Genomic DNA, 19837 nt, shown 5'->3' with positions numbered 1-19837 from the left:
CTGTCTGTCTGTCTGTCATATCAACCGCAAGGGTGTTGATTAGTTCTGCGATTAACGGTATCAAAAGCGGCAGACAGGTTGAGAAGAATCAAAGTTGACATGTATCCTCTGTCTACTTGAGACAGCAACTCATTCATGACATGCAGCAGAGCTGTCTCTGTGCTATGATGTGCCCGGTATGGTGACTGAAAGTCTTCTAGTAGACTATTGTCAGATAGGTGTGTTTTCGGTCTTATTTTGGCAATAATGTTGGAAAGGAAATAGAGGTTTGAAACTAGGTTTCTTTAGGAGTGGTCGGATGACTGCCTTCTTCAGGACATCAGAACAGGTGCCTTGCTGTAAGCATAAGTTCACAATCATTGTTTGACTGGTAACAAAATGTCCATGTGTTCAAAAAAAAAGATTGGTGGGGATTGGATCCTCAGAGCATGTGGTTCTTTTGGATGCTTTTATAACTTTCTCAATTTCACTAACACTGAAGGGTTCAAGAAGGGTTAGTGGATCATAGTCCAGAGGTGAGTGATATGAGCATGAATGAGGAACTTGGAGTGTGGGGATATTATCCATGATTGCCTCAAATGAGTCAGCTAGGGTCTTCTTATTGTCATGTTTAGGCAGTGATGAACTTTTCTGCTTGCCAAGGAGTGTCCTTATGAAGCTGTGGAATTTTCTTGGGTTCTGAAACATGTCATCTATCTTGGACTTACAGGACTCTGATTTTAGCACCTTGTGAAGTTCATACCTAGTTGCATGGTAAATAATTCTGTGTATGAGAGGAGCATGTTTATTGAGTAACTCGCTGAGAGTCTTGTTATATAGCTGAGCCAGTTTGTTAACATTGTCAGGGGGATCACACAACAGATCAGATCTCAATTCCTGGGAATTGATGCCTCTCAGATTACGGCACTTGATCTCAATCATGTCATCTCTGGGTTTCATTGTGTCACACTTCATGTTGACAAGGAAGTGGTGTGACACCTGTATATCCTCAGTATTGACATTTCTCACAGAAGCTGACACAACACCCAGTGCAAAGTGTGTCCAGACTTATGGTTTGGGACACTGATCTGTTGGCTGAGATTGTGAGTCTTCAGAAGCTTCATGATCTTCTTTGTCTCAGCATTGTTCGGATTATCATGATGAACATTAAAATCGCAAATCCATCTCTGTCTCAAAACTGCTTAAATAACGTTTTCCAACACTGAAAGTAACAATATCTCTTGTTCAGGTGACGTATACTTTCCCATAGTAAAAATGAAAAATGCTATGAAAAAATCCTAACCATCCGTTCTCGGATTGTTCTATAGTAAATGTATGGCACATCTCCTTGAAGTGAAGGCCACCATTCGACAGTGGTTGCCTGATTCAGTGTCGGAGCATTAGCGCAGGTGCAGCAGGCCCAGGGAACCAAACTGCATGGGATACATGTGTATTCAGAAATGTTACTAGAAAGTTATAAAGTTTAAAGGTAAGATAAGCATAGTGTGTGCACAAATTAATACAAACATAAGCAAGATGAAAGACAGAGTAGTTGTGTGTTCGTATGATACATACAATTAAGAAATATAAATAGATTTACATACTTACACGTATAAGCCAAGCATGAATGAGAAAGACACTTAAGACACTACAGATGATTATTATCCCCCCGGCATGTAATGCGGGAGGATATAGTCGACGCCTCGTCTGTCCGTCCGTCCATCATCATTTTGTTTACGGAGCAGAACTCAGAAACTGTTCAATATTTTTAGACCAAACTTGATAGATATAGTAATCTCAGCCTATGGTTGTGCCCTTTGCTATTTACAGATTTTTGGCATTTATATTTTTTTGTTTTTCCATGGAACATTTTGGTGTTAGTCTAATGGTGGGGTGGGCTTCGTTTCCGGAGCAGAACTCAAAAACCGTTCAATATTTTTTTGCAAAACTTGGTAGATGTATCAATCAGAACCTAAAGTGGTGCCTTTTGCTATATACAGGTTTTTGTGATTTATTATTTTCTCGGTTTCCATGGAAATGTTTCGGACATAGTCTCAAAAGTGTGAGGTGTGTTTCATTTCCGGAGCAGAACTAAAAAACTTCTCAATATCTGTCCGTGTTACTTGGTAGATATGTGTGGCAGACCCCAAAGTGGTGCCTTTTGCTATTTACAGGTTTTTGAGATTTATTATTTTCCCCGTTTCTATGGAAATGGTTCGGACTTAGTCTCAGAATGGAGGGGGATATGTCATCTTCTGATGACTCTTGTATATACTTGTCAAGGTCAGATGCACTTTGAATGACACATATGAGTCCTTTGCACTGTTCACATATGTAAACTCTGCCATCGTATATCCAGGTGGAATAGATCCTCTGCTCCTTCTTTAGATCTCTGGCGAGCTTGAACAAATGATTTAAGAGCTTTGTCAAATCCTCATTGATAGTAGGATTTTTTTTCTCTTTTTCCTTGGAGCTTGAACTTGTTTCTGATCACTTTGTTTCTGTCTTAGTAGCCAACAAACTTCACCACTATGGTCTGTTTTGTCCTTGCTGTTTCTTGCCCACCTGTCAGTATCTGGCACCTGTCAATATCTGACAGTGAAATATCTGTGTGCACATTCTTCAACTGTTAATGACAATAAGTGGTGTTGAATTTGTGATCTTCTTTTGTAGATTAAGTAAATAAGTGAAATTTCATGAAATGACTAAAGTAAATTGATTGTTGTTACACAAATTGATGTGGAATGGCTGAATGAATGAAATTTGTAGTTGCATGAAATGACAGATTTTACAATCTGATGGTAGCCTTTACAGTGATAACTATGGTTTGATTTCTGAATGAAACATTCAATACAAATCACTCTAATGCTGAACTGGTGCTTTTTGATTATTTGAGATACTACTTTTTTATCCTTCTTTTTTAGTTTCAACATGTTTAATTTACTCAAAATACGGATGGCCTCATTCCCAGCGCATAGTTTCAAAACCTTTGAATATTTCCTGATCTAGTGGTGATATTTTGCCATTTGATATTTTGGGTTATTACTCGCCCTTTGAAAGTACTGCAGTGTAATATTTTCACGTCAATATTACACTAGTGTAGTACCGCTTGACGTATGACAATAAATGGGTCAAAGTTGTGATGTCACAATGCTAATGTTGATGTCGCGATTTTACTAGACCTTGCTTGACTTGAAAGCTGAGTGTCCTCACACTATAGACAATTTCGCCGCAGTTTCTGTCAATTTATGTTGGCGAGTAATAAACCAAAAACTAAACTCGCTGCCGTGAAATACCATTTTCATTAAACTCGTTAAAGATTTAGTATCAAACTCGCTTTCGCTCATTTGATACCAAATCATTAACTCATTTGATAAAAATGGTATTACACGGAAGGTCGTTTAGTATCCTCTATATATGCTAAAATTAATTCCTTCTTCACTTCTCCTAATGGCCTTAGGCTCTGAAGGATGCTGATATGTCATTTCCAGTTGACTCTTGTGAGACCACATAACTGAGAGCAGGTATCTTTTTGTTATAAAGCTGAATTACTATATGTGACTGAACATTGATAGATGTTGGTCAGGTATGTGGATTATTGTTATCAAAATGGATGAAGATATGTTTCTGGTAGGAATAATTTTTGGCATGGGGTAAAAGATTGCGTTTGGGTTGCTTCACCACTGTAAGGGGGGTTATTTAATGTAGGTGTTTCTGATAGTTTTATTAGCTTAAGTATATCCACAGTCAACCCTCTTGTGGTAAACATAACCATGGGACAGGAAAATACACAATGCAAAGCATGAACACACAGTTGTAGTGAAGGTTACACAAGAGACACAGAAACATGCTTGTTACACCACATTTCTAGGTAACAGATATTGACTAAAGGATGATAGTCACACCCTTTATACCTTGAAGCCTTTGTTTACAGTTAAACATTCAACCAGGTGAGATATGGTAACATGGTGCCATTTGTATGGTTCATGCCTGTTTCAGGTCACCTACTCACAATGCCTAGGAGTGATTGGATATTCTGTGTTGCCACTTCTGATCATAGGAACCGTCATTCCTCTTCTCAAGTCCTTTGATTACTTCACCACAGTGGTCAAAGTAAGAGTCATATTTTCTATCATCAGTCTGATCTCTAAACAGACTGTACTTCAAATTTCTATTTACTTTATAAATATATTGAATGTGATATATTGGTATCTTATTAACAAGCTGAACTTTCTTACTCACAATGCCTAGGAGTGATTGGATATTCTGTGTTGCCACTTCTGATCATAGGAACCGTCATTCCTCTTCTCAAGTCCTTTGATTACTTCACCACAGTGGTCAAAGTAAGAGTCATATATTCTATCATCAGTCTGATCTCTAAACAGACTGTACTTCAAATTTCTATTTACTTTATAAATATATTGAATGTGATATATTGGTATCTTATTAACAAGCTGAACTTTCTTGTGTCTGTTTTGTAGTTTTTGGCATACCCTATTTAACATTGTTAACAGAGGTAATTCTATTTGGCCCTGTGACAGTGTCAGGATGCATTTGCCACCATTATGACCATTATACACAATGCCATTTTCACTGTATCCACTTTTGTGAGTACTACTGTTGATTTTATTCCTCAGTTTATCATCTCGCCTCGTCTATCCGTCCGTAATCAATTTGTTTCCAGAGTTTAACTCATAAACCGTTCAATATTTTTAGACCAAAATTGTTAGCTATAATAATCTCAACCTATAGTTGTGCCTTTTGCTGTTTACAGAGTTTGGGCATTTTCATTTTTTGTGTTTTTCCATGGAACATTTTGTTGTTTGCCTAATGGTGGGGTGAGCTTCGTTTCCGGAGCAGAACTCAAAAACCGTTCAATATTTCGCTGCAAAACTAGGTAGATATATCAGTCAGAACCTAAAGTGGTGCCTTTTGCTATTTACAAGTTTTTGTGATTTATGATTTTCTCGGTTTCCATGGAAACATTTCAGACTGTCTCAAAATGGAGGGATGGGCTTCGTTTCTGGGGCAGAACTAAAAAAACGTTCAGTATTTTTCTGCAAAACTTGGTAGATATATCAGTCAGAACCTAATGTGGTGCCTTTTGCTATTTACAGGTTTTTGTGATTTATCATTTTCTCGGTTTCCATGGAAACATTTCACACTTAGTCTCAAACTAACAGGTGTGTTTCGTTTCCAGGGCACAACTCAAAAACTTCCTAATATTTGTCTCTAAAACTTTCTAGATATGTGTGGCAGTAGTGATGAATAATGTTACAGTCAACATACATGCCCAATATAAAGTAATAATTTTGATTCACACTGAATTAAAAAGAATGCCTTGAGTAGCTACTGGACTAGTTATTCTAAAATCCAAATCATGCTCATCTATTAATGTCGTGGTTATATACTTCCCCACTTCCAGTTGGAGTGTGCACAGATTCTTCTGGGTTATACTGCTCAAATGTATTGCCTGAAAGAGTCTCATGAAATAGGGGATGACACTGAGAAAGGCAACTTTTGTAACAAGCCATTAGTGCCATTCTGTAGCTGCAGCACTGAACAGAACACAATCGCATGATGAAGGTCAAAAGTAGTTTTGATGGTATGACGCTCAAGACAGCAGCTGTGGCAAGATTCTTCTTAGCAGCACCTGAATTGATACTTCTAAGACAAAATGTACATGAGATGGCAGATGTTACCGCCAAGAAAAGAGTACAATACTTTGCATTGATCATTTCTAACGGTAAGTTTTGAAGTACATGTTTTGATACCCCTAATCATTTTATATATTGACCTTTTCATAACCTAGGTTTTGAAATGATTGTTACTTAACCTGATATGAGGTTGACACTTGCTGTTCCATCACTTGCAGGCTGTTCCATCACTTGCAGGCTGTTCCATCAATGTTGTTCTGTTCAGTATATGTACACAAAACATTTAAACAAATTGAAAATAATACATGTTTGTGCTTTACATTCATGACACTTCATAAGTGGACATTAGTAGCAAATGTAAACCCTAGGAGTAGGGCAAATAGTCCAGTCAGTCTAACCAAAATATAGGGTCAACCATCAACTCATTGCAAAAGAAATGATTCGTGATTATTTTCAAAGTAGGAGTATATGCGACTGAAAATACCAAAGTTTTGAACAATCTAAGGGGTGGAAGATGTTAAAAATCAACCTTAATGTTATGCCCACAAAAGTATTTTATATGCTTTTGTTTAATAAACATGTCAGTTTCTTCTATGCGTTTTTCTTCAAACACATAATGCACGATTAGTCCATTTGTCTCAAAGAGTCATTTAATTAATTCACATGGGGTTGTTGTACTTGAAATAATACTTTTAGGAACATCGCATTTCCATGTGTAGAAGAAAATGTGTGTGCACACTATTGTATTTTTCTTAGAGAAACATGAGTGTTTCATTGCTTTCTTATACCATTTTGACATAAAGATAAACAATACTTTCTTTCAACATAAAGGTATTTAATGTGGATAGGTTAATATTTTCTGAGTGTCACTTAAAAGATTTTGTGATAAAATTCCTATTTCATTGCTTTTCTGGTTTAATGTTCAGTTTACAAGTGCAATAAGGGAATGTTCATAACTCTGATATCTATTTATTAATTCCATATATTTAGTCAGAAATTCACAATTTGATTACATTATGCTTTCATACATAATTGCATGTCATCATACAGATCATCTGAGAAGACTTTGGATGAATTGCTGCAACTCAGTGCATGGCACTCTCCACATGCAACTGAGCACTTCAGTCCATGTTTCCTGTAAGAACAGCATTTGGATTCGCACTCTTGTTTACAGTTACATCTTATGACATGCATAAGTTCTTCTGGAGCTGGTGGTTTGCTGCTTCTCACAGGCATCAGTCTACCTTTCTCTGTAGGATTTGTTGCTGTCCACTGACACACTTGGTACTAGACTTGTTGCGTGTGGTATGACACGGCATTTAATGTAGGTCGGAGAGGATGCACACTGACAGGAACAAAAGATGTAGCAGCATTCTCACAAAATTTCCTGAACCTTAGTTTATCAAGGCTCTCATTTTCTATGCCACCATAGAGTTGCACAATAAGTCTTTCACCTGGATTGATAATGTCTTCTCGGGTGGACTTCCTACAAAAGGCCTGTGCATACTTGACAGTCAGTGACATGGAAGAGATTTTCTGCAGTCTGACTCCTTTGCCTATGCAAAGATTTTAGATGTTGCATTACATCCTGTCAAAGCATGAATAACTGGCAGTATTTGTGGGCGAGGTGGGTGAGCTGTCTAAGGCTACTAAGTGCCGGGTGGGCTGTGCCACCTGTAACCATGTGTAAAAAATCTTGGAGTCAACTTTGTGTGCTGACTCTTTCAGTCTTGTCACAACCCCTAGTGTGCAGTACACAACCCTGTGAATCCAATGGTAGATGACCAGATGGTGGCCACATGAATATGTGCAAACACCTAATTTCGGGTACAGCAGCATGCAGTAAACATGGACCAAGTACTATGACTATTTGTCCCAGTTCACCCAGCTGTGAATGGGTACCTCGTAAGGATGGGAAAGCCACATTAACTCGGTGCGCCTGGTAGGCTGCAAGAGTTGTATGATCCCCAGGGAGTTGAGATTGAAAAATTCTATGTGCTGTTGTTATGGACATCCAATCACTGAGGGAAAAACAAGGTGCCCTTGAGCAGCTGAACTAACTGGATATCGGCGCTATACAAATATCTAGTCATATCATAGTATTTGACAGGTGTTGCTGCTGATGCTTTCCTTGAGACATTAACTGTTCCACATCTTCAATGCTTTGTTCGGATTTAAAGATTAGGGTACAAGTTGCTGGATCAGCATGATAAAGAGGAAGAACCAGGATATCTCTGTCTTCTCCTATTAGAATGGTAGGTTTGGTGGCAGCACACTGCACTGCTGTTTCTACAATCAGAAGATCTGCATCTTCACAAGCTTTCATAACCCTGTAGCCACTGTCCTCAAATTTTGCACTCAATCAATAAATGCCTGTTTGTTCTCATCATTTGTGAGAAACTGTTCTCTCTTTGACATCAGAACCATTTCTTCAGTGAAACGTGCTTTGGGACCACAGATCCTCTTGTCCATCGTAGGTGTGCAGTATCTTTTGTTGAAGGTCCTGACAAGTACCCATCAAAGACTCTGGTCACATTTGTGTACTGTCTCCAGACATATTTTGTGTAGATTTGGGAAACTGAGGAGAATGTTGAGCCAGTGGTCCATGGGATGTCCACTTGAATCATTTACATACGCCTGTTGGTATACATCTTTCGTCATTCTCAATGAACAACTTGGCCAGCTTGAACATACAAAGAGTTGGTATGAGATGAACTTGCTGAATTAATTCCATCGCAGCCTTTGTTCCTCAAAATTACTGTGGGCTTTCCATTAAGGTCGAAGTTTCATATACCTGGTAATACATTTCCCCATTGATGCTTGAAAATATCTGAAAATAAAATAGATGAATTTTATCATAAATTTGAGAGTGAAATACATGTCCAAACCCTCTATTGGCTACCGTGATGATATATCCACTTGTAACTATTTACATTTTTCTTATAAAAAGTGTTTCAACCGATAGATGCGCATGTGCGGCAAAGTAATTAGCTTCTGACAGGGAGAGACGCGTATGGACGGTAATAAAAAGCACCTTTTATTCAGCGAGAGCTGCACATGGTCGTCAGCAGAAAGCATGTCTCATTCAGCGATGGACTCACATGTGCATTTTACATTTTATATTCGTACTGTACCTATTATTTCAATCAATTTAGCAGTACTTATCAAAGATTAACTTTTCTTACAAGAGAAATTACTCTCTGTGTTAATCAGAGGAAGTATTAAAGTGTTTTGATAACATGTGCTAGCAATGTCATAGGCTTATACAGGTAAATGAAGACATGTCTTCGAGAGAGGGGATTATGAGATGTTGTTACAGGAGGTACGTGTTTGTTACTCGTCATTGGGAGTGAATTACTAAAATGCTATTTTTGCACATTGATTGAATTAATGGTGACAAGGTTACAAAATCTTCTTCTAAATGAAATCATTCATTTATTCGTTGTAATAGTTTATATAATAAATCATAGACATAAATTGCAATACTGTATTACACCCATCTTCATGGCTTTCATGCAATTACATAAGCATTGTGAAATAAAAGTTTGTATTTGATCACTGTAATTATCTTATCCAGTGTAATTTTCATGTGTATCAGATCCATCGCCAATAAAAGGAGGATGACATATCAGTTACGGAATTCATACACATGTGTATAATCATTCAATCAGACAACAGTAATGAGATATTTGAACACCTCTTTCAACCTCGAAATAACAGCCTCTGGCAGAATGCATGTCCAGGTAAAGTTTTGTCCCTTGAAAAGTGTAAAACAAACTAATGCGCATCGGACAACCTGTTGTCCTGTCATGCCCATTTTCAATCATGCCCATATTCAATCTTCTGGAGCTCGTTCACATTCAAAACAAATATGCATTCTTCATAAATTTGGGGTGATTCAACTGCAAGTGTATACATTATAATAAAGCAGTATCTTTTTGAATTCGATAATACATGTACTTGAATTATGATATTCATATGTAACAATGTGCAGATTATATTGAAATGGTCAGCAAGTCATTATGTTTGATGTACAAGTAGTGTGCAAAATGTATATGCAAATAAATGCTATCTCTACTCAATAGTTGGATTGGGTTGTCCAAGGTAATAATGATCAGATTGTAGTGCTTTGAGAGCTTTAAGGAAAACTAAACTTGCCAACGTGCTTGTTAGTCCTGTGTGTGCATTTCATGCATCCTTATGATTTGTGTTCAAGATCTGCAAAGTTTTGCATGATAGCTAGAGTTGATAAAGCTGAAATCCAGCATATCAGTTGGTCAGCAATCTAGCCAATAATCAATCTGTATCCAAGCTGTCTAGTGACCAAACATGCTCTTCAGAAATTTAGCCCACGCCCCATCACCTCTCATTTCCTATGTGACAGGTATCTCATGATACAATTGGTCATAGATAACAAATCAGCCACTGTGTTGAACAGTTGAGATACAAAGTGGTCTATTTGGGAACGTTGATGATGCTCCATCCCATGACCTTTTGTCTTATATATATGCAAGGAATAGTATTATACAATATGTATACATGTATGTTTGCACGATAGCGTATATTTTCTGAGTTAAATCTAGATGAACCAAAAAGTCAAACTGTAAATCTGCTCCATGTAAGTCACAAACTAGCTTATTAATACTTTCCTTAAAATATTCAGTATACACTAGCAGTGTATCAGCGAAAACTCTTCTTTCATGTAAGATTATTAAGCATGTGCGTAATTTCTTCTTTACTGCCATTGACGTAAATGTTTTGAACAATTTAACCTCACACAATGATATGAGAGGGACAGTTTGTTTAAGTATGTCTTACCTACAAAGAATACAAACATGTATTAAGAAAATACATATGTACATGCCTCCAAAAGTCTACAAGAGAAAGTACAATAAAATTACGTAAAAGGTCAGGACCAGCAGGACCTGCTCACATGACGAGACAGTTTCCTGTAATCTCCGAATATCAGGTGTGAATAGCCCTAATTAGTCTCGCCACAGCCAGCCAGGCAATCAGCACAGTGTTCCAGGTGCTGAGCAGTGAAGTAGGTCTCAGGCTTAATGAGTTAAATTATGTAAAAATTCTGTCATAAAAGACATCTTTCCCTAGATGAATATAGCATAAATGATCCCTTACCAGTAGAACAAGCATCCAATTATGTCAGGTTTCCTTTTCTAACAGAAGTAATCACACCATTACAACTGCAAAATAACAAAAAATACCATAACATTTATTTCCATGAACTTATTTATATATTCTCTTGTGTTTTTTCACGTGTACTGAACATTTTATGAGGAAATGGGCTTTTTATTGAATTGAAAACAGTAGTGAACTTTTAGATGCATTATGGCATAAATGAGCTTCCATAGACTTTTTTCTTCAACAGAACCACCCCTTGAAAAAGTCCGTATTTTACGTTTCAAAGCAACAAATAAGCATTATTATTATAATAATGTCTACTGTTTCTGGCAATACTTCTAAATACCCATTTCTATCCTCAAAATCATCTATTTTTTAAAATTCATTAACTCCAAACAACCGTGTGGTGTTGAGTACATGTCACATGATTATATGCAAGAAATATCCTTCTTTGACAAAATATGCTGTGGTATATAGCTTCACATTGAACTTAATTTCTGTGAATTTATAAAGATAAATACATACCCAAAATTGATGAATTTTCCACAGTTTCAATGTTGATGTCAACATTCACCAATTGAAGGTCACAGCAGACATTGAGAGTTACATCCTTTTCATACTATGGATTGCGAGCCACATTGCAAAAAAATAATTCCACGTTTAAAGTAAAAATATACATATTTCCACCCCTGGGTGTTGCTGGGCGATACATTTGTGTTTTGTTTCAGCTGAAAGCATTTTTTTTTCAGACAGTTCAAGGTTAAATCTTTGATTGACTGGACTAAAAATCCAATGTTTGTTACCAAAACCTCAGAGTTGTGTCTACATAGTAGCTTTGTGGGGAATTTTTACAATAAATGTATAAGTATGCTGATAGAAAGTACCTGAAGTAGTTCAAAAGTAACAGTTCTGTAGCTGTACTGCAACAGTCTCAAGTCATTAAACAGAAGTATCTCAAAAGTGGCTCAATATTTCAAAGTTCAAACCTCAAGAGTGGCATTTGTGCTGCATTGTTGGGAAGATATTGAATAAGATAACAATGTATTGTGTTATAAAATAGGGAAGGTCTATGGATGTCAACTTCTGTAATTGTGAGATACACATGATAGAAGTTGACATCCTTAATCTATCGCCATTTACAGGTATCTCTTTAATGTGTAGATGTATGTATATATTTTTATGAAATACAGTATCATAGTAATACAACTATTTCACCTTTTGTATTTTTACAGCTGCTTGGTGTGCTATGGGCAGCTTACAGTGCAGGATCACTGCTTTGTGTACAAGAGCTACAACAAAAGAAACCTTTAATATTGTACCCAGTTTGTCTTCTCTACATTTACTTCTTGTCACTCTATACTGGTGCTTGAGATGTGAGATGTACCTGTAACACAGATTCAGAAAAAATGTCTGTGTCAAGATAGAAATGTATTTTTTATTTTGTTTCTATGTGTCATTTAATATGGCGGGAAACATGATATATGAAATTTGATACTTTATTCAGTTTTGTAGTTCTACTGGGGTTTGTTAGACTCAGTATAACTGTGTAATGAATAAAACTGAGCCTAAGTGTACTTAGACTGGATAACAAAGACAGTGTTCACTACCTTTCTCATGTGGAAATTACCAAAATTTAAGAGCAGATAGGTGGTTTTATATTCAAGGATTCAATATTGAAGCAATAGTTTATGTTAAATGTTAAATGACCCACTGAATAAATCAATTATTAGAAATTCCTGAACTTATTACACCAGATTATTATGAAAAGTAAATGCTTCCTGTTGGTATCTGCACAATGTATATACATGTTAGTCCAGACCCTGACAAAACTTAAGGCCAGTTTGATCTTATGTGTTAACATTTTGGTAAAGAATTTGGACATTCCATCGGCAAGAACACAATTTCGGACATTTGGCATACTAAGGAGAAATGGTTAAACATTGCTGAAGATTCTGCTTCCTTAACTATGGCAAGAAATGCAAAACACCAAAACTAGAGGAGGCTCTTTATGTTTGGACCAGTGAAATGACCAGTAAAAACGCCTTATTCAGTGATGATATTCTGCTAGAGAAGGCAAACGAATTTGGTAACGAAATGGACATTCATGACTTTGGCTACTCATGCGGGTGGCTTTACCGCTTTAAATCTCATCATTCAATTTCGAAACAAGTTTACCAATGGTGAAGCAGTGCCGACAAAACAGCGGTAATTCGTGGTCGAGAGGACCTGAAATCCGTTCTAAAAGATAATAAGGAAGAAGACATCTTCAACATGGATGAGACATCCAGACATGATTGTATGCACTGATTGGTTGTTTTATGAATATTCATGTTGTTATGTCTACAAACTGTAATAAAGCCTTTTGAAACTTGTATATGATCGTATGTTTTTGTATTGCCATGTCAAACGGAAGTAACTCTACCGTAGTGGTGTTCATAAAAGTTTGTTTCAGTAGTCTGTACGTTTCACTATCCTAACATTTTTTATGAAAAACTGAAGTGACCAGATTATTGCGGTATGACTATACCCATATATACCTGATGTAATTGTCGATTTTATGTTTTTATTTTTGTCAGTAGCTGTGGGCATTACTAGGCATAACCAGCAATGTAGGTTACAGTATTTTATATTTTAGATGAGATGATGCTTTATTAGCCCAAAGGAAACTTTCTTTACTCGATAGATCGATCCAGTCCGGGTCGATAAGCCCCGCCCACTTCGTTTCTTGACGTTAGGGGGGACAACCTCTGACTAATAACAATGGCGTCACCGCCGTCGAAACGTAAGAACGGCGTTGATGACTTCTGTTTGTGGTACTTTTGTATCCGTCGTTTGTGAATGATATTTAAAGCGGAAAGTTACACGTATTGGGACACCTACAGTTTACGGGTCCCTGCCTTTGGCAGTCACCCGGAAGTAGAAATGTATTCTATAGTAACGTGTACGTAAATATGGCTTCTGCGCATGCCTGTCACGTACACTTCCGGGGACCCGTAAAGTGCAGTTTATCCGATGTACAAATTTAGTTCAATCATTTATGTGAAATCATCATGTAATTTTGCATACTAGTAGATGTATCTGGACATAGATCTACCCGGAAGCAAATATTCAGCAGCTAATCTTAGCAAATCTCAGTAAAATTTCCATCTTCAAATTACTACACCATCCACACTTAATATATAGAAATATATTCTTTTAATCATCCTCTTCAATTTATTTTTCTGTGTGTACTTTGTTGTGGAATTCTAATTTACAAACTTCCACAATACTGGACTTCATGAACTGCCAGTGTTTATGTTCAGGTATATAACACCACCATAACACAAAGAAGATCCAAGATAAACTCTGCAGCTGTACACTGACCCATCTTCCAGAAACAGTATGATCTCTGAACAGAGGATCCACAGTTACCAAACCAAATAACTAGGTTTCTTCAGAGATAATTACTAACGTACATAAGGTGCAAAGAATATCTCCAAGTTTCAAAGGGTTGTGTCAATAAAATTGCAGTTAGACATCATTGCTTCTTAAACAATGATTCTAGAAATCTTTGTTTTATTGTATCTGAGACCATATCTTTTTCCTTTTCTGGAATACTTAGAAATGTTACCAAAAACATATTCAAGTTGTTTCAAAATGTGGTAAAAGTCATAACATAACTTTAGGAAAATATCCTAAAGCATTCGCATCCTGCAAACCAGTGTGCAATTTAATATGAAGCTAATTTTCCAAATAACCATGCACCAATAAACCTTGAACAATTTGTCCATCTTAATATACAACACTTTGGCTCAGTGATGAAACATTGGTAACCTCCTCAAAAGATGGTGATTTCTAAGAAGCATTACATCAAATCTGGACTAAATGTATGTTTCAATATTCATTCCAGTTACATGAATAGTCAACTAAGATTTTGTAAGTTATTCTGTTTCAAGACTGAATAATGCCAGACCAGGGTGTGGCCAAAACGTAGCATTTGCTAAGTTAGTGCCAAGCTATTGCTCTGCCATGACATATCTATAGTGTTGTCTAATTATGCCTGGTTCTGCTATCAAACCACATGAATCTGATATGTCAGTCAGTTAGGAATTATTGTTTACATTTGGTTATATTATTATTTATTTTAATACCTTTCTACGTATGTTTACTAAAGGATGTAAGATCCTTCAAAGTTATCTTGCTATCAATTTTAATGACTAATATTCCTAAAGTGTACCAATTTACCTCTCCTGCATGAACAAATTTGTGTTGTAACAAAAATTAAAGACAAATAATATTCTCTTAGTTAAGAAATACAATTTTATTTAATTCCCTCCAATATTCTAGAAAGTCACTATTCTTCTGTCATAGTTTTCGTCTCGATCCACATCCCTTTCTGGAAATTCCGAAATATTTAAGGCATGGTTTTATACACACCCAAAGCTTTTCATATTTTGGGTATTTTGATAGGCATCTGCTTACACTGTCCTTTTGAATTAAAAATATTACTCCTCAAATATTTTGAGCTATTGACGGATAATGTACTGCACAGTAGCCCTTCAGATTGTGCTTTTGAAACTTGACAACATCATAAAATGTGTGACAAATTTAAGAATATGTAAGATCGAAGGCAACCATATCCATCACATTGTTCTTTAATGTAACCAGAGACCATATAATAGATTATATGGTCTCTGGTGTAACAAAGTGTGCCATTTTGGTCTTCCTGAACCGAAATCAGATCGCTGTCAGATTTGTTTACATTGTGTCACGGCCTTCTCGCCTGTCTCGTTTCAGCTACCAAATTAATGCCCAGTATTGACTAAAACGTTATGCAAAAACAATTTTGTAGTTACAAAATTTATCCATGTTTATAACACTTGCGAAGCCTAAAACTGCTAGTTGTTGTCATTCAAATGGTAATGGTTTTACACATGTGCGAAAGTGTGGAAATTCATGCCAATTCTCAACTTCGAGCAGACGTAGGTTTCGAGAACGATGGTGCCGACAATTAACTGATCGTGAGGCCTATCGCATTGCTTGATCCACCTTGATTTTGTTTGTCTTCACCAAAATGGTTTTGTTGAAGGTACTCATTAAATCGCAGTAATGTATAACAGATACTGTGAGTGTGAATGGCATAATTCGCGCATCGCTTCCAAGGCTTCGTTTGACCCCGGAAATAAATCTGACAAATCCACAATGCACACCCGGCCTGCTGATTGGCCGAAATCGACGCATGTGCCAGCTTTGATTGACAGACTGGATTGGTCTATTAACACTGAAAACCCCTACAATGCAACAACAAAAAATACACATACATAAAACCACAAAAATACTCATATGTTTCAAATACTACTAAAACAGCTAGCAACAACGCCCAAAATATGAGGTATAAGTGAGGAATAAATAACATCCTTCAGATTCAGAGCTATATAGTGGTGACATTGTCTGCTGAGGAGCATTAGTACTAAAAGTATATTAATATAACAGCTTGATTTAGCTCTCGGTCCGAGACTTCTGATGAGCAGACGGTCGATACACATGAACGGTACCCAATGTATTTCCAGTGTCGAAATCTGGGTGCGTGGATACAGAATTATTTACAGATTGGCTCACCAAAATCTTTGTGCCCAACGGTGGCTGGGGCAAGACCCGCACTTTTGATTCTGGACAATCACGGTTGTCACATCCCACTAGAGGTGCTAGAGATTGCAAAAGAAAGTGAAATAGAATTTCTTTCTTTGCCTCCCCATACGACATACATCCTCCAGCCTCTCGATGTAGACATTTTTGGGTCATTAAGGCAAACTTCTCTAGTTTGGCAGCTAAGTCAGGAATTGCCAATAGCCACATGGTTGTTGGAAAGGCTAGATTCCCATTCCTTCGGAACCATTCCATTGACCAAGTATGTTCCCCAGCGAGAGTCAAGGAATCGTTCAGGAAGAGTGGGATCTATCCATCTGACCAGGAGGCTATTGACAAATCCCACCTTGTTGCCCCTTCATTCATAGCTAGGTCAACCACTAATACACAACTCCAAACGTCAAAATCGCAAAACTCAAAATGTCCCAGTCACAACCCCGGTCTAGTTGCTTCTGGTCTTGTCCCTGCATATCTGGGCACGGTTCTTCGAACTGATGGAAAGTATGCGAGAAAAAGAAGAGTGTGAGAAAAGGAGAAAGGATGACATGAAAGAGTGAGGAAAGACGGTTGAAAAACAACTGAGAAAGAGATGCAATGCTGAGAGAGCAAAGGAGAAATGAAAGTGCTCAGTTGAGGATGGAGGTTCAGAGGCAGAAAAAGAGACTGAAAGAAGAAATGTTGAAGCAAAGAAAGGAAAGAAATGAAACAGAGAGAACAGCGGAGCAAGCGGCTTGAAGGAAAAGCGCATGGAAGAGAAAAGCGCGAGAGTATGAACGGCAGGATCCGATTGGTGAGAGTGAGTGTGAGACTGAATGGTGTGAGGAGTGGTTTCATGTTGGGTGTGTGGGGAACGATTTTGTGCAGTGTGTGTGTGTGATTGAAAAATAACACCCACCCCTACCCCCTAAAATAAATGGATCACTTGTTTACTGCTGTCCTTCATAACACTGATATCATGTGTTTGGTAATAATGTCAGTAATTTACCTTTTTCTTCTTACTGACATCCTACATCTCCTAATCTGCGCAGATTTCAATCCTTGTCAGTTGAATTTGTGATGTGCTTGTGTAGTGTGAACTTTATTTTAAAAAATACTGGATTTGCATATAGTAGTATAGGGAATGGGGGTTCTGGCTCACTTTCAAGAAAAGTCTCTACAAAGCCTTATTTACTAAATAAGGCTTTGGTTGGGTCCTTAGCTCTTGCTACTATTACCCCTACTACAAAAAAGTTGGCGGTAATACTGACCGCTATGTCACGATGAAACAGTTTAACGTGAACCGCCTATGATCTCTTTGGTGTTCGTAATAAAGGCTTGCTGGGTTTTTTGTATCCCCTGTTCTATGTACTTTTTTTTCTCGTCCTCGCTGATAGCAGACTTACAAGACTTGGATCGAATATCTTGTTTCATTCCGTTATATTTTGTGAGTTCAGAGAGGATTGAACGAAACTCCTCTTCTGAGATCTTACTGTCAGAGAGTGCCGTGGAAATACGCTCACTCACTGTGTTCAGCTTTGCTTCGGCCAGAACCCTGATCTCGTCGTGTTTCAATGCCTTACGATGCAGTCTGCGTGATACCAACTTAAGCGCCAACCCTAACCCCCCTGCTATCCCAGCCGTTATTTCAATACCTAGCACTATAGGTGCAGCCACGATGGTAGCTAACACCCCAACACCTGCCGCCCCTAGTCCTATGCTGGTTGCCATAAGGGTAGTGTCAGCCCCGTCCACGATATTGAAAGCTCTATGGTACTTTTTATATAGTGCTTTCCGCGTGTCACGGTCTTGTTCTAGTTGGCGTTTCAAGCGGAACCCATCTACGGTTTCCAGCGTCTTCGCTACTTCATCTACGCCTGGGTACAGGCCCATCCTATAATATATATTTTGAAAGATATTTTAATTGGGTTTCAGTTAATAGTCTATCAATGTATTTGAAGTCTACAAGTTCTAGACTACTAGTCAGGGTAATAGGTGAGAGGCTAATAGACTTTCCTGTTGTAATAAAAACCCCACTGAGGCTTATTAAGCGGTTTATAGGACCCGTGGTATCCTGTTGTATAACAATACGACAGTATTGGTCTAGGTGTTCTTCATACCAGTGGATTGACACCCCAGGTAAAAATTGGTGTACTCTTGAGGTGTTTTCATTGTCTAAATAAAAGAAGACTTCTATGATGAGTGTGAAAGGGGAGAATATTCTACCAACAAGATCTTTGCCATAAGGATTATTGCTAAATGTTAATTTATTTTTTGCTCCAGACTTTAACCTATTTTTTTCGGTATCAGTAGTTTTCGTGGGTACTAATTCCCTCTCCGGAATGAAATCCCCGACCCAGATACCGTTGTTCCTAATCTTAGAGATATACCACGTATCTGCGTCTATTGTGATATAAGGTGAGGCGAGTGTTAAGTTGATCAGCCATTTGGGCTCTTTTAAATCTGATAACGACACCCGTCTGTACACGTTGTTTTTGAAGTGCAGGATATATAAGGTGTCTTCCTCACCAGGCTGATCGAATCCCTCCGTATCTCCTAGGTCGTTAAGCGTAGTGTTGGGACGATGACTGGTCATTATTATACTATTACGATATAATTTCCAACTGGTTTTCTGATAATAGTTCAGGGGTGAACTTCATACCCATGAAGTGTATGTTGTCAGGCAGGAAGATCTTGGTTAGTGATATCTTGTTTTCCACGATCACGTTGACCCCCTGCAGACTGGTGTTGGAGCCGACACCCACCCGCACGTAAACGTTGCAAACTTGATACTGGTGTCATTTCCCCCACCCGAGTTTGATCCCCTTCACGATCTCGACATCATTCCCCTATGGTTCCCCTAGGTAGACTTTGATGATCAGTGTTGAGTTTGCCGGTAGACTCTCTAGTATACTGACCACGCCTTCGAATTCAGACACCAACTGCAATGTCACGTTTTGTATGGCCGGTTTACTCGATAGCATGTGGGCTGCCATAGTGTCGAGTGGGCTGACGACTACGCTACGTCTCTGAGTTGGGACGTAAGCCACGAGCAGGGTTCCATTGTTCACGACTTTGTTTAGGTGGTTGTCTTTGTTATCCGTGAACACGTAGGGGGAGCCGAGCCTAATATTGAGAAACCAGTCGTTATCGGGTAACAACACCCACTTGTCATCTTCGGTGAAGACGAGCATATATGGCTTGTTTCGGGCGACGGTAGTGCTCTCAACATCGTCTAAGTCGAACAGTTTACCCCCGAACAATGGGTATATTATCCAGTTATTACCGGTGTTGACAAGGGCGTACTTAGTGTTGACTGTTGCTCTTGTGGTATCTACTATATCACTTAGGGTTCCACCGGAGGTGACTTCAACGCGTTTGTAAATGTTGTTTTTCAGTTGCAAGGCGTACGATTTACCATCTACTCCGGGAGCGTCGAAACCGCGCGTGTCTCCGAGGTC

At 38.0% G+C, this 19837-nt stretch overlaps 1 protein-coding gene across 2 annotated transcripts in view; it reads left to right on the top strand.

The window, feature by feature from the left end:
- Window positions 1–13149, top strand: part of LOC137294604 (protein YIPF4-like) — a 103224-nt gene extending 90075 nt beyond the window's left edge. For both annotated transcript variants that reach the window (XM_067825659.1, XM_067825658.1), the window contains 2 exons: window positions 3979–4092; window positions 12008–13149. In XM_067825659.1, the coding sequence (XP_067681760.1) occupies window positions 3979–4092; window positions 12008–12145 (252 nt within the window). In that variant the 3' untranslated portion in view covers window positions 12146–13149. The remainder of the gene's footprint in view (window positions 1–3978; window positions 4093–12007) is intronic.
- The last annotated feature ends 6688 nt before the right edge of the window (window positions 13150–19837 follow it).

Source organism: Haliotis asinina, chromosome 8 (genome assembly GCF_037392515.1).
Source record: "Haliotis asinina isolate JCU_RB_2024 chromosome 8, JCU_Hal_asi_v2, whole genome shotgun sequence".
NCBI classification, from domain to species: domain Eukaryota; kingdom Metazoa; phylum Mollusca; class Gastropoda; order Lepetellida; family Haliotidae; genus Haliotis; species Haliotis asinina.
The sequence above is the reverse complement of the archived record's forward strand: the minus strand, read 5'-3'. Positions and strand labels throughout refer to the sequence as shown.